The sequence below is a fragment of the Acromyrmex echinatior genome, chromosome 3 (genome assembly GCF_024713525.1).
Source record: "Acromyrmex echinatior isolate Ae372 chromosome 3, ASM2471352v2, whole genome shotgun sequence".
NCBI classification, from domain to species: Eukaryota; Metazoa; Arthropoda; class Insecta; order Hymenoptera; family Formicidae; genus Acromyrmex; species Acromyrmex echinatior.
The window spans coordinates 14,014,757-14,029,411 of NC_141854.1; the positions used below are offsets into that span (position 1 = coordinate 14,014,757).

At 32.5% G+C, this 14,655-nt stretch overlaps 1 protein-coding gene across 3 annotated transcripts in view; it reads right to left on the reverse strand.

Moving 5' to 3' along the window:
• Positions 1 to 465: 465 nt before the first annotated feature.
• The window catches only part of Egfr (epidermal growth factor receptor), a 157,050-nt gene continuing 142,860 nt past the window's right edge, over positions 466 to 14,655 (reverse strand). For all 3 annotated transcript variants that reach the window (XM_087404616.1, XM_011052727.2, XM_011052726.2), the window contains 10 exons: positions 10,627 to 10,962; positions 9,840 to 10,224; positions 8,774 to 9,450; positions 8,243 to 8,372; positions 7,468 to 7,787; positions 6,860 to 7,161; positions 5,479 to 6,696; positions 4,691 to 5,093; positions 4,386 to 4,559; positions 466 to 4,090 (listed from right to left, as the gene is read on the reverse strand). In XM_087404616.1, coding sequence (XP_087260742.1) covers positions 3,783 to 4,090; positions 4,386 to 4,559; positions 4,691 to 5,093; positions 5,479 to 6,696; positions 6,860 to 7,161; positions 7,468 to 7,787; positions 8,243 to 8,372; positions 8,774 to 9,450; positions 9,840 to 10,224; positions 10,627 to 10,962 — 4,253 coding nt within the window. In that variant the 3' untranslated portion in view covers positions 466 to 3,782. The remainder of the gene's footprint in view (positions 4,091 to 4,385; positions 4,560 to 4,690; positions 5,094 to 5,478; positions 6,697 to 6,859; positions 7,162 to 7,467; positions 7,788 to 8,242; positions 8,373 to 8,773; positions 9,451 to 9,839; positions 10,225 to 10,626; positions 10,963 to 14,655) is intronic.

Sequence of the window (14,655 nt, forward strand, 5' to 3'; positions counted from 1 at the left end):
AAGGTTTTTTAACATTAAAAAAATGTTTCTTTTAAATATTAAAAAAATATTTTTTTAACATTAAGTAAACGTTTTTTGAAACGTTTAAATAAATGTTTTTTAGATGAAAAAATAGGGACAAATCCCGTTATTTAAACGTTTTTTTTTTCATTGGATAGCATTTGGTAAAACAGAAAATTAATTTTATAACCGATATTTTAGGTATATATAATATATGTATATATATTTTTATTTCAAAATTATTTGGCATGCAGATTGTATCTTTTGTAAAAATAATATTTGTGCAAGAACAGTTCTGAGAATCTAATGAGGAAAATATTCAACAGAAACATAATCTTTTTCCGTCGTATATTAATTTTCCTTATGCGCGTATACGTTGAAATATTGCATTCTGAAAAATATTCTTAAAAAAAAAAATTCATAATTTACATAACGTTGTATTAAGATTAAAAAAAACGACAAACGGTAAGAATGATTGTTCTTTATTACAATAAATTTTTATGATATATAATGATACAATAAAGATCTATAAATTCTATGTCCACAACCGAATGGCAAATGCAACTCGAAAATTACATAACGTTCGATTACACTGTACACTTTCTAATTTTAACATGCTCAGTCGCAATTCAATTTACATATAAGATTAAACCAAAGGTGCTAGAGTGAGGAAAATGGAAAGATATTTTCTTGATTCGCGCAAGAAAAATCACGGGTCTTTCCTCGTGTGGCGAGTAATGCGTCGCGATGAATGATATATTACAAAAAGAATCTTACAATAATAATTAGTAATACTTAACACAATGTACACGATACGTATTGGCTACATTATTACGTGTAAGATACTGCACGGAATGCAGCGAGATTGAAAATCTGTACTTATATAATACTTCGTTTCTTGCTAGCATTGTTTTGCAAATACACAATACCTCAGACTTCATTTTAATCATCATAAAATATGATCAGGATAAGGAAAATATGTAAATACTTCGTGGTAGATGATCAATAACGTTTTCAATGTCACATATATGGAAAAACGAATATATTTTATATTTAAACGTTTATTCCTTGTTCTTTACTGGAAAATAACATTGATTGCCCATATATAAAAAATACTGATATCAAAATAACCATTTCAAATCATACTCCTCCATCTACTCTACTTATGATAATATCAAATGGTTATTGAACGATTTGAAAATGGAGGAATAGATATTTTGAATTCAATATACATACATTTTCTTCCTTTATATACATATATTTTCTTCCTTTCATTTTTTGAATAATTTGATTTGATTGCTTTATAAAGCAATATTATAATATGATGATATTATGAGAAAAATATAATTAGAGAAACGAAGTTACCAATGTTCTACACAACACTGAATTACAACAACATTGCGGCAACGTTGTAATGTTACTACAATGTTATTAGAATATTGCAATGTTGTTGGAATGATTTATGCTGTAAGGAATGTGACTAACTGAAAAAAATTATATAATTATAATAATATAATATTATTTTTCCTCCAAGTCACAAAATAATGGTTGATTATAAGATGTCAATAATATTTTCATAAAAAATCGTCAATCTCGTGCACATTCCTGCTTATCTATAGCAAATGCAAGGTTCGTAGAACAGAGTTCCCGTAAATTTATTAAATAAAGTTTCATATTACATTATAAAATTTGCTCTGTCATATTTTTTCTTTTTTTCTGTACAACATGGCACGTCCTATCATACTGTTACTTGGTGCAGTTACATTACGGATCGCCGTATCCTGGTGACATATAATTACTGATTTCGTTCGATTGCTCTCAGTTTTTCACACTTGTAAAAGTTTCCGTTTACTTACTAGCTAAACTATGTACAAATCGTATTTTTCATGTATAAAAATTGAAAATAATTGACAATTCCCATCCCAAAGTCAATTTTTACTGATTCATTACAAGATGATGGCATAAGAGGAAAAGAAAAACACTTTGAATCTCTTTGTTCCTCTATTTTTAAGTAGAATTGCGTTCTTTTGTGATGGTTTAAATCCCAACGCAAGGCAAATTCATCGGCAGTAAAATAGGACAATGTAGCTTCGCTGTCGTTGTTTATTGCAAAGAAAGGAAAAATGCTAATCATTGCGATTTTCAAGTCATCGGAAGAAAGTAAAATAATTCATATCACAGTCAGCGGTTTACCGCACAAATATTTGGACCCGATTGCCCTAACGTCTAACAGTTTGAGCGACAAATAACTGATTTCTTCTTTGTCTACTCCCGCATTATGATCTATAAAGCAGAGATTAAAACAAAGATTATCATTAATCAGATTTATATCATGAAACGTTGTTGCAAGCTGGTCTTTGTAGCGGGACCGCTTAATTTTTATCTTTCTTAAGCGGAACACTTTACAAATATTAAAACATCTTGAAAAACATAAATTAATTTCTAACAAAAGTTACAAACATAAATAAAATTTAAAAAACATTGCCATTTCGAATATACATAAATCGTTATAATCTACATTTGAAATATTAAATTTGTTAATATTAAAATTTGTTACTACATTTGTTAATATTAAAATGACATGTTTAGTTAACATACATTTGAATTTATGTTTGTTACAAAAGGACATAAGAAGTTTATTATTTAATGACGTAAAATGTCATTAACTAACTTGTTCTGTATTTGAGAAAAGAAATAAAACAAAAAATATTAAAATAGTACGTATGTAATGTAAAATGTATTGAACGATTTTCTGATACATTTCAAGTATTCCGTTCGAAAATGTCTAAAACCGTTTTTGCCATTAAAATTTCAACAACGACCATGAATCTCTTCAAAATTCGCAAGTGATCGCTGTAGACTTTAATTTTTTTTATAGTTTGTGATATAACCTTTCAATTGTAAAATTTGATCTGTATTTTTAAGAGTACATTAAAAAATATCGTCATTGTGAATATTACCCACAGCGCAGAAGCTTGCAATATTGCTGCGATGCGATGTTATCGTATGGAATGATCTGTGCTGAATAGATAACTTTTAGGGTGCATAGATTGTACAAAAGTGAGTAATGAAAAAAGTGAGACCGATTTAAATTTATAAAGTCTATGAAGATCTACGTAATTTCAAAGAATTTAGATCGTAATAATACACAGAATCATTACAAAGACAAATGCAGAACAGATTTAATCAAAGAAGTAAAATTATTTGTATGTGTCGTTTTCTACATTTTTAATCATTTTATATGTATAAGGACTATATTTCGTTTGCAATGGCAAGGCCAAAAATGCATTAATACAGGCTTGAAGAAAAGCTGTTAAGCAAAAACAACATATTGACACTGTCGTTGCGAATTAAGTCCTAGAATGCTTCTTATATCCTCAAGAGCTAGTACGAAAAGTAATTTATTTACAAGCCACAAATGGCACATTAAGAATATCTTTGCACTACTTGTTCGCGAATATCATCATCGCACGATTTACATTTCCATTACGTCATTATAGTCTCTTTCGTTTTATTTATATTTCGTAATACGAGTCTCTAGCTTACGTCTAATCACAATCAAGCACGGCACTTGAGCGAAGTGTCCTTTATAAGTACAATGTGTTCTATACTCAGAAATTGAGTACTTGACGCTGTTAAACGAGGTTTTAATGATAAAGCATACCAATGTTTCTTTTTCTTCTAAGATTCAGCTTTTGTCCCAGGAAAGGTTATCAATATGATTATTCCTGATTCTATCAGAATCTTGAATTATTTTCGTATCCTCGATAACATTACTAAAATCACACCGTCGTTTCGTTCTTTCTAAAAGGTTTCAACGGTTGCAATTCCCGTTCCAATCGATCAAAATCATTGTAATATTCGTGATCCGATTCTTCTTCGGAACTTCGTTGCCTAATTTGAGACCCGAAGGTACCATTTGGCAGGACTTTCTCTAAGTCCGGTGTAGGAATACCCAAAGTTTGTGGCGTGAGCGGACCTTCGTCCTGTGACATTATATATTCCGGATTGTCTAGTGACGTCTTCCCTTGAATCGCTAGAAAGTCTGGATATTTTCGGAAGCCATTGTTCAATCGCTTTGTTTCGGATTCTGGATAAAATTAAAATAATTTTGGTTTTATAAAAAGCAGATGTACATAGACATATATACGAGTATAATATTTATATATAAATATTTATATATAATATATAATTATATATTATATATTTATATATAAATTAGCAATTATACATAAAATTATGTAGACATAAAAATATAAATTAATATATTGAAAGAACTCTCAAAGTTGTAATGTATCTATTTTTAATATAGATAAAATTGCTATGCATTAAACAATATAGATAAAGTTACTAAAAATAATAGCAAATTTATAGTTTAAACTCACCTGTTGGCTTAGAATCCCCAATGAGATCTATATATTGCGTCGCATTGACTGACGGTTGTGGCGTCGGCACGAGATAATCATTTTCATCTATTGGCAAATCTAATTTCAAGTTTCCAACTTGAGCTTGTTGTTGCACGACGTTTGTATTAAAACAATCATCCGTAACATCGCAATCTGTAATTTACCATTGCTTCATTAAATAAATAATTTATTCCGTAATGTTCATATTATTCGATTCAATATCAATCACTGTCACAACCAGAGAGATTTCATTCGATTTTTTTCGCAATTAACATTTTGCTTACCTCTAACACCGACCATCTTCAATGGATCCGAACAATATCTCGAACTTGAGCTATCTGATCCTGCGACGTGTCCACAGTGACCATTGGGATGTACGTAATGCGCACGTTGACCAGAATTGCCAGCCTCATGCGACGCGTTTCCACTCTCATGATTTCCATACCTCAAAAGTTCTCTGTCCCAGTTTTGCTGATTTTGTGGCGTCGGAGAATCAGCGGCGAGCGGCTTACCGTTCGGCCAGCACGATTTTACTGGTGTATTTGGCGGCGAACCGGAAGTACTTGATGCGGAAATTGTGGGTGGAAGTGGAGCCCGTGACTTAGGTTGTAGGTACTCACCAGCATCTAACAGAGTTTCAGGACCATCCATCGCTGATGCAAGATTTCGAATCATCTCCTTTTCGTCCTGCAAATTCGCATTAATAGTTGAAACAATGCTAAACTATATTATTAAAACTGTTAAATAATTAAGTAATAAATAATTAAGTATAAAAAAGTATGTTAATAAAAAGATTATATTATAAAGATATGTTAGGAATGTGCTAATTTTATTATGTTAATAATTAGAAATTGATTAGATTATTACTATTAAGATCGCTATCTAATATATTTTAGTTTGAGTTGTATAAAAATGTACGAAAATTGATATAAATAGTTTGAAGCATTATTGATAATTATGATGCTAGTTATAACACTAACGAAATGAATTATATAACTTTAATTAACTGATATCAATATAATTATCTTCAGTAATAAAAAATATGTTTTACATATAAATAAATATTAATTACCTGTAGTGTATACGAAGGCAGTCTCATGTACTTATCTCCTTTAATGGCAAGATATCGACCAGGATCTCTGGACATTTTTGCGAAATCCTCTGCCAGTTCTTTGAAGCTAGGCCTGGATTCAGCGTCAAGCATCCAACACTTAATCATAATCATATATACATCAATCGTGCAAATCGCGGGCTGTGGTAATCTTTCGCCCTTTTCCAATAATTCCGGCACATTTCGAGCAGAAACATTTTCGTACGGTCTACCACCATAGGTGAGGACCTCCCAAATGGTCACCCCAAAGGCCCATACATCCGATTTATGATTAAATACTCTATGCTGAATGCATTCTAATGCCAACCACTTGATAGGCATCTTCCCACCTGCAGCCTTATATTGTTCCTCGTTAATATCCAATAATTTAGCAAGACCAAAATCAGTGATTTTCACGCAATTTGGAGTTTGGACGAGGACATTTCGCGCTGCCAAATCTCGATGAACCAATCTTCTCTCTTCCAGATAGGCCATACCTCTCGCAATTTGCGTGCACCAATTTAACAATGGTTTTGAACCAATTTTATCCTTGTATCTGCGTACAAAATCCAGTAGACAGCCTAGAGGCATCAGCTGAGTCACTAACATCATCTGCGACGTCATGCATACTGCAAGTAATTGCAGTAGATTCGGATGTTCGACACTAGCCATAATGTAAGCCTCGTCGAGAAATTCTTTGGATGTGTTCGCACCCGTACCATCATGAAGAACCTTTATAGCAACTGGGATCTTTACGTTCTCTCCTTCGGGTACCCAAACGCCTTTGTACACATTGCCGAAAGCACCGTAACCCAATATACCGCCTTTTCTCATCTCTTCTTCCTTGATAATTCGTAGTTTAGCGAGATTTGGTTTCACACCTGTCGGTCGAAGCGGTTCATTGTCGTCCAAACCAGTTAAAGCCATCGTCATCTTCACTGTATTCTCCTTAGCTTTCGTTCTTACTCGCCATAAATATAGTAAAACACCGATGATAATAATAAACACCATTAATACGATCCCAATGCCACCCCAAACTGCTGGATGAAAATCGTTTTCCATTTGATAACCGAGGCCTATAGTTTCTACGGAGCAGTACGGCTCGCTATCAGGAGGAAAGATCTTGTGAGGATATTCTGGTGGACAGGTCTCCGTGCAATTAAAGGATGTTATATTATCATCAGAGTCGTCTATCCTATCCTGAATATATAAATTATAAAATTAATTAGTATACAAAGCATGTTATTATAAGCAATACTTATTAATTATTATACATATATATTATGTGTACGTATATGATTATGTATTTTACGCATTTAATAAAAAAGATTATATTTGTAACATAATATTATTGTCTACGTACAATGTAAATTTTATAATTCCGGCATTTGTAACACTGATTAGAGCCTGATCCAAAGCATCCTCGGCACTCTCCGAAACACGATATACATTGCTGCGTGTCAGCATCCGCGAAATGATCAGCAGGGCATTCATCTTCGCATTGCTCTCCTTTCTTATACTTGGTGCATTGTTGACACACTTGCTCGTGGAAGCCATATCCTGTGCATTTTTTGCAACGTGGGTGACACTTGCGACAGACAGCTTTTCCGGCAAGAGGTTTTAAAAGACCTTGCTCCAACTGATCAACCCACTCGTAATAATGCCCTGCAAATTTTATAATAAAAATGTTTTTTATGCATGACATAAATATTTTTTATAACACACTATGAAAAACTGTGTAAATATTACCTTATTGTTACAAAAATATACTATAATGAATTATTTTCTACTACTCTGTGATATTTAATTCACTATTATTAACAACTATTATAGACCGAATGAAATAATAACAGTTTTCAATACATATATTTACACTTACAATTAGTATATAAATATTTTCAACTTTTTCTTGTTACAAAATATTTATATGTTAATACAAAAATTATGAAACAAAGTTATCGTATAACTTACCATCGGGACACGGTTCTCTCTTCTGCAAACATCTCTCTGGTATTTCGTCGTTCATAATTGCCTTTTCGCAACTATAACATCCGTTGGCGCCTATGTTATTCTCTGGTCCCTTGCAACCGCCCACGCAATTCTCGTGGCACTGTTTACATTGGCCGTTGTCATTGTACTTCGATGATGGGCACTCGGGCACACAGAATGGTCCATCTCGCACGTGTTTGCACTTAATGCATTGGTCGGCATTAGGACCAGTACAGGAGCTATAAGATGTGTCGCATTCTTCGTGACACATTTTACAGGTTTTATTGTCCGCTTGATAAATCCTAATAACACAATCGTAATCAATTATTAATCGACATTGAAATGTCACGTAAGGAAGTAGATAATATGTAAAATTAAAAGCAAACAAACAAGATCAGAATAATGGAAAAAGAATATAGCATGAATAATTAACAAAAAAAAAACACAGCACACGTAAAAAATCATTTAAATATAATTAATGTTCAGATTGTTTGTCACTCATGCCATTCGCGCTTTTAATACAAATGCAAATTAAAGCGGTTACGAGGAGAATGCACGTGCTGCATAATACACACGTAACTTGCTTACGAGATGGATAATGATGAAAAAAAACGGCGAAAATTGGGGCTTAAGTTCTCGCGGAAGATTTTCGATTTACCTTCAATCCATGATCTAGGGGAGCAGTTTCAATTGGACAGAAGTCGTATTATTGAAATTTTCAACTTCATATTATAAAATTCTATGTTTGTTGACTTACCCTGGCGCATTGCAATCTTGAAGACAGTCGTTCCCTAAAATAACGTTCTTACACGACAAACATTGTGATGGTCCCGGTCCCCAACATCCTTCATCTGAACATTGCTCGTCACATATGAAGCCATCCTCAACTGCAATTCAAATATTCAAAATAAGTAAGATTTTAAAAGATTTTAATAGGTATATAATTTGCAGAACAAGAGAAATAGGTACAAAAAAAGTCATGCTAAAATATTAAACATCCACTTTTGATCGTGTAAGATATTTTTCCATTTAAATATTTATGTTATTCTTATATTGATCTAATTTCGTTATTGTTAAATAAATGCTGTCCAAATAATGTAATATTATTAATAATAATTTTAATTTATATTGTTCAAAAAATAAAAATAAGAGCTCACAAAATAAAATTTGTTATAATGAATATGCCTCACAAACACAAAATACATTTAGAATATCTGTCTACAATAAAGAATTGGATTTTAAATTAAGAGAAACTAGACTTGCATATTTATCTCTTTATTATACTTACTGCAATCGGTTTCGTTTCGATTATTTGATAAAAGACTTTCATGTTCGGATGATTTTTTAATTCTGGTCCAATTGATACTTTCTGCGTAACATAGATTTTTGTTCTCCAGAATAGCGATCGAGCCGGAATAAATCTTCTTCAAGGAACTAAGACCGAAGGATATTAAAGAAGTCTTGACGATGTATAACGATGCAAAATATTCCGTGAGCGTTCTACCTCCAATCACCTCGAGGTTCCGAAAATACGAAAGGTTCTTGAAATCTTCATGATCTCCTTGAATATTAAGATAACCCGTAATCTCTTTCAATGTTTTGAAGACTTCTAAGTCATCAGGATGCATCTTGTCATATCGTTTGCCGAATGAGTAGTTTTGAAAAACATGTTGAAAACCTTCGAAACTCTGATCCAGAATTGTGATGGATCCTTCGATGATGGTACAATCCTTGAAGGTATCGATATTACCGGAATGCACTTTCTCCACACCTTTGCAGGTTTTTGGACAAGGACCGTCGCAAGGAACACATTCGCCATTCACCGCTTTCTTTTTCAGTGGACAAGATCTCACGCATGCACCGTTGTCCTTTAAAAGATGTTCTGGACATCGTCTTACACAAGTCGCCCCGTACGCGTACTTTCCGCCCGGATTGGTTTCCCATGAATATGTTGTTGGATTATATCTAAAAAAATTAAAATTAAAATATTATTATATTAATTTTCTTACTAATTTCATCATATAAATAATTTGTGCTATAAGTAAACTTTATCTCAGTTTTTTTCATATCAATTTATTATTTAGAAAAATTTAAAAGAATATTATTGTTCAATAAATTGTGTTAAAAAAAATTAAAATATTTTTACGTATTAGGTGTTGGAATTAATTCGTAGCGTTTTACAAGTGATGGGAAGTACTTTCATTAATGTATTTTTTAATGCTCATGTGAAATAAATAACATTCTTTCATTTAAAAACGCTACGAATTAATTCCAACACCTAATATTATAACAATTTTCGCGGTATTTTATATTAATCTTGTATTAAAGATATATAAATATATAATGTGACTTACTTTTGCATAGGCGGACATTCCTGTGTGCATACGCCATCGTCGAAGAAGTTTTTACAGGCAAGGCAGTCGCTCTGTTTGGGACCCGTACAACCACCCGCGCAAAAAAGATGGCAACATTCGCGTGGATTAGGACCGAAGCATCTGCCCTGCCAGCACTGAGGCGAACAATTCGTTTTCGAGAACTTTTGACAATTCTCTGGACCTTCGCCCCAGCAGCCCTGCTCGCAACTCTCGTCACATGCTGCACATCCGCGTTCCGGTGTTGTAAAATTATACACATAAAAATATCGTCCTCCTTGGCCTGTGATTATTTCCTCCCAATTGATAGTCTTGATGTGGCAGAGATTGTAGTTGTTGTACATGCCCACGCTCCCATTGAGTATATCTATGACGAAATCAATCGCGGACAGTTAGATATTATCGCAATAGAACAACAGTTTGTCTTAAATTTCACATTTAATTGTTCAATCGACAGTATTATTTTTAAGTGATAATTTATTGAGTAAGAAATATATTAAATTTGGATATTTTAAACTTAAAATTTATATTTAATTGTTAAAATGTTTTTATTTATTTGTATGTAAGGTAATAAATTATAAATAAATTATAAATTATACATGTAAATTAGGTATAAATTATCAGTTTTACTTATTATTAGCAATAAATAAATATGCAGAGATATTTTTTAGAAATGCATCATTTATTACTAACTTCAATCCAGTCATGTCAATTTGAATAATGTCTAAGATATAATAGATATTAATAAAATATAAAGTAAATAACGTACCTCTAAGGGATGGCATCTCCAGGTTGTGCATCTGACACATCGTAACAAAGAGGGCGAATTCGTGGTCGTGTATATTGAGTTTGAAAAGGGTCCTGCCACGGATGATCTGTAGGCTCGGGAGGACGAACCTGCGCACGTCCACGTGACTGATGAGCACGTAACCGGTGACCTCCCGTATGTGCTGAAGGAAGCTGAGGTCGAAGGTATTGTTTTGGAGCCATGTGATCTCCAGGTTGCCATCGACGTAAGTACAGTTGGTGTACCGGTCTCGAAGATTCCGGTAGTGATGTAGTTTGTTGGACGGCACGGAGAGACGGCCATTTGTACCGATGCAAACTACAAGCAAAGTAATTAACATATATAGTTACATGTGTAAATTTATGTAAACATTAAATTGTACATACAACAAAATAGAAAAAGATTATTTACATCAATTATTATTCTCTTTATTATTTTTCTATTAATTTATTAAAATTATAAAAAAATCTAGGAAAAAATACTCATAATAATAGTAATAGTAATATAATTATATTTTAATTACATTATTTAAAAAATAAATATATATATTTATTAAAAATATTATTATTCTTTAGTTTAATATCTACTTTTAATTGCTATCATAATTTATCATTACATACACAAGTATTGTTTAAATATTCCATGTTCAAATTGATATTAAAGTTATGGCTGTATTCAAGGAGTGGCGCTCAATGTTATTACATCATTCTATTCTTGTTTTATGTCTAATAAACGATAAAGATAGAATGACACATAACGCTAATAACGCAGTCTTTGAACGCAAGCTATAAATAATGATCTAACGGTATTTATTCATCAATATGTATTATAAATTGCATGCAACAATATCTTCTAAGCGTATATATATTTTAACACAGTAAGTTTATTGAGCATTCGAATAACGGTTCAGATTAAAATCAAATATTGAGATTAGATGCGGATTTTCTGTATATAGAAATCACATGTAATTAATTTCCGATTACGATAGTTTGTGGAGATACCACCCACAGTCAAGAATATATTCCCGCGACCTATAGATAGTGTTCTATCCATGAAGCGTGTTATATTGGTGAGCAAACTACCTTTATGAAATGCAGTACACGCGCCGTCATGATTTCGTTGTGCAATTACGTTCTTGAGTTGACTGTGAGTTGAGTGTTTAAAGGCATTGTATGTATACTTCGTGTATAAATTATGGTAAACGTTTGTGATTTACAAAATAAAGCAAGGAATTTTATTTTTGTAAGCTAGTAGCTTGTATTTTTGGCAAAAATGATTGTTTAATAGTAAATCCGCAAGAATTAATATTAACATTGAAAGATATCCGCATGAATTTTACATAAATTACTTTCGTATACAAAATAAAATAAATTTCCTTCTTTTGATTTTTCTTTTGAAAAGAAAACGCTAAGTTTTTATTTGGCCAGACTTTGTTAGAGGGGGAAATAAGTAACGTTTGTTATTGTAGAATATGATTGTTGCCTTGCATTGTAGATTATGTCTTATGCCTTCATATATGCTAATAAAAATAATTAATTTAAGATAGATATTGTTTATATAAATTTTGTGTAAATCAAACGCTAAAATTTAATAAAATAATAAAATATATTAGGTGTTGGAATTAATTCGTAGCGTTTTTTAATGAAAGAATGTTATTTATTTCACATGAGCATTAAAAAATACATTAATGAAAGTACTTCCCATCACTTGTAAAACGCTACGAATTAATTCCAACACCTAATAATTTTTATATCTGTAAATCTACATTTAATTAAATCACAGATATTTTTATTAAGCAACTAAGATTACATTAACATAAAACATATTTATTACATGTAAAAATCTATGAACCTTTATCTTACATTTATTTTATTAAAAATAATTATAAAAAGAATTCTGGATAAAAAATCAAATATTTAAAATAATTAAATTAATACTTTTTATTATTGTATATAATTTTAATTATTGTTTCGTAAAAAAATTTTTTTAAGGAGTACTTACTTCTTTTATCATTTATTTTATATTTCTACATGTATTATTTAAATTACACCTATAACAAAAAATCAAGATACTTTACAGAAATATTTTCTTATTAAGTATTATTCTTCCTACAATAATTTTCAATAATTATGACATAATCATAAATATCGCAAATAATGTAATATAGGAATTAACCGAATAAATAAATTCTCCTTAGCACGTAAAAACGTTCATATAGAAAAGAGCCCAAGGCTTTATTAGATAGCTTTGCGCAAATTTTTTGCGAAGCAAAGAAACAATCGCCGCTGTGGAGAGCATAGTGACACGTTCGCTCCCCCGGAATTTGGTTTTGCTCGCAACTTGAATCGCACTCGCATCTTCGTGGACAGTTCGCAAACGAGTGGCCGCGATCGGCACGCGGTACCGAAAGGGCGGTCTTAATCTGACCGGCGATCGGAATCATGCGAAAATAATTGCGCGGTAAGGACGTCCTTCTTGCGCGAGATACCCGGGGAGATGTACCGCAGAAGAAGATTCATAGTCGTTGCCGACAATGTCGGAGATCGTGGACTAAAGGAGGGAAAGAACCGACGGAACAAACGCGAACCCGAGTACCTATGTATTTGTATCAACCAGATGCTACTGAGAGTCGCGGGATACCGAATGCACGTACTGTGGCATGGCGCCAGGATCCTCGAGAATGCAGACCGAATGTGGATCTGCATTAACGATGGGATCACGTAGGTTTTCTGTCCTACGTGTCCCACAAACTCAAATCGCATGGAAGATGAACGACTTGATCATAATGAAGAGGTATGGCAAATATTTGTCGAAATATTTGTCCTACGATTTTGTTCATCGAAGAAAGATTACCATTGTAAAGATTTATCATATAACATAGAGATTTTTAGTTAACAAATTTAGAGTTAACAAGTAAAGCATTTTTTTCATAGTTCATGTTACAGAATCGTAACGGATACTTTAAAGCATACCAATGATGAGATTTATCAGATTTTCTGTGAATATGTGTTGAAATATCTGTCCAATAATTCTTTGAATACGAAAAAAAATATTCCTGTATAAAGTAAAAAGGTTTATGAATTGATAAATAGGAAGAATTTTTGCTTTGATATAATTTTCATAGAAAATGCTGTTATGTTTCAAATTCATATATACTTACTAGAATATTAATTAACAAAGATAGATGTTTATGTTCGTATTCTTGATGTTATATGAAATAAAAATATGTAAGAAAATACATAAAGAGCGACTTGTGTTCACTCGACTTGGAAGTGGCGATGAATCCTTTTCAACGATATGATTCTCTCTATATATTCTTTATATATATCGTCGATAGAATTTACTATTTTATAATAAAGCCAAGTTTTTCGCTTTTCTTTTAGGTTTGCAAAGTTTAACATTTCAATTACGTTTAGATTATGATTAGAACTTTACAAATAATAAATCATAAATAAGAGAATTAAAATAAGTCTAAGTTTGTATCTCATATAACATTATTGTTTATACGTAATTATCATTGCTAAAAAAGAACAATGTATTGCGTGACTAACATTTTTAGAGCTAATTGTATCGACAGATGTTATCCAGGATAACGAATTATGACCTAGACCGAAATATGAAGCGATTCGAACCGACACGTCGAGAAGAACTTATGGACGCTCTGGCGTGCTCGGGGGAAGGTGGTCCGATAAAAAGGAACACCACAAGTGTGATGGCTGCACGGACGTTTAGACAGGAAGAAAGTGGAAGTTCGCCGAGAAGTGTCGGTTAAGGTCGACGGGCAGACACGTTCCTCGTTCTTGTTTTCCAAGCTCCGAGGCTTGCTCACCCGCGCAGCACGAAATTCATCATTAGATCCTTGAGCTGGGATACACCTCGGCAGAAACGTGGTGATTATCCCCGACGGCGGGGCTGCGAAAATTGCCGGTGAGAGCCGTTTGTTCTCGCGCGTAGAATTAACATTCTGCCAAATTTACGACGCTTGCATCGCAGTTCAAGACAATGGCGGTG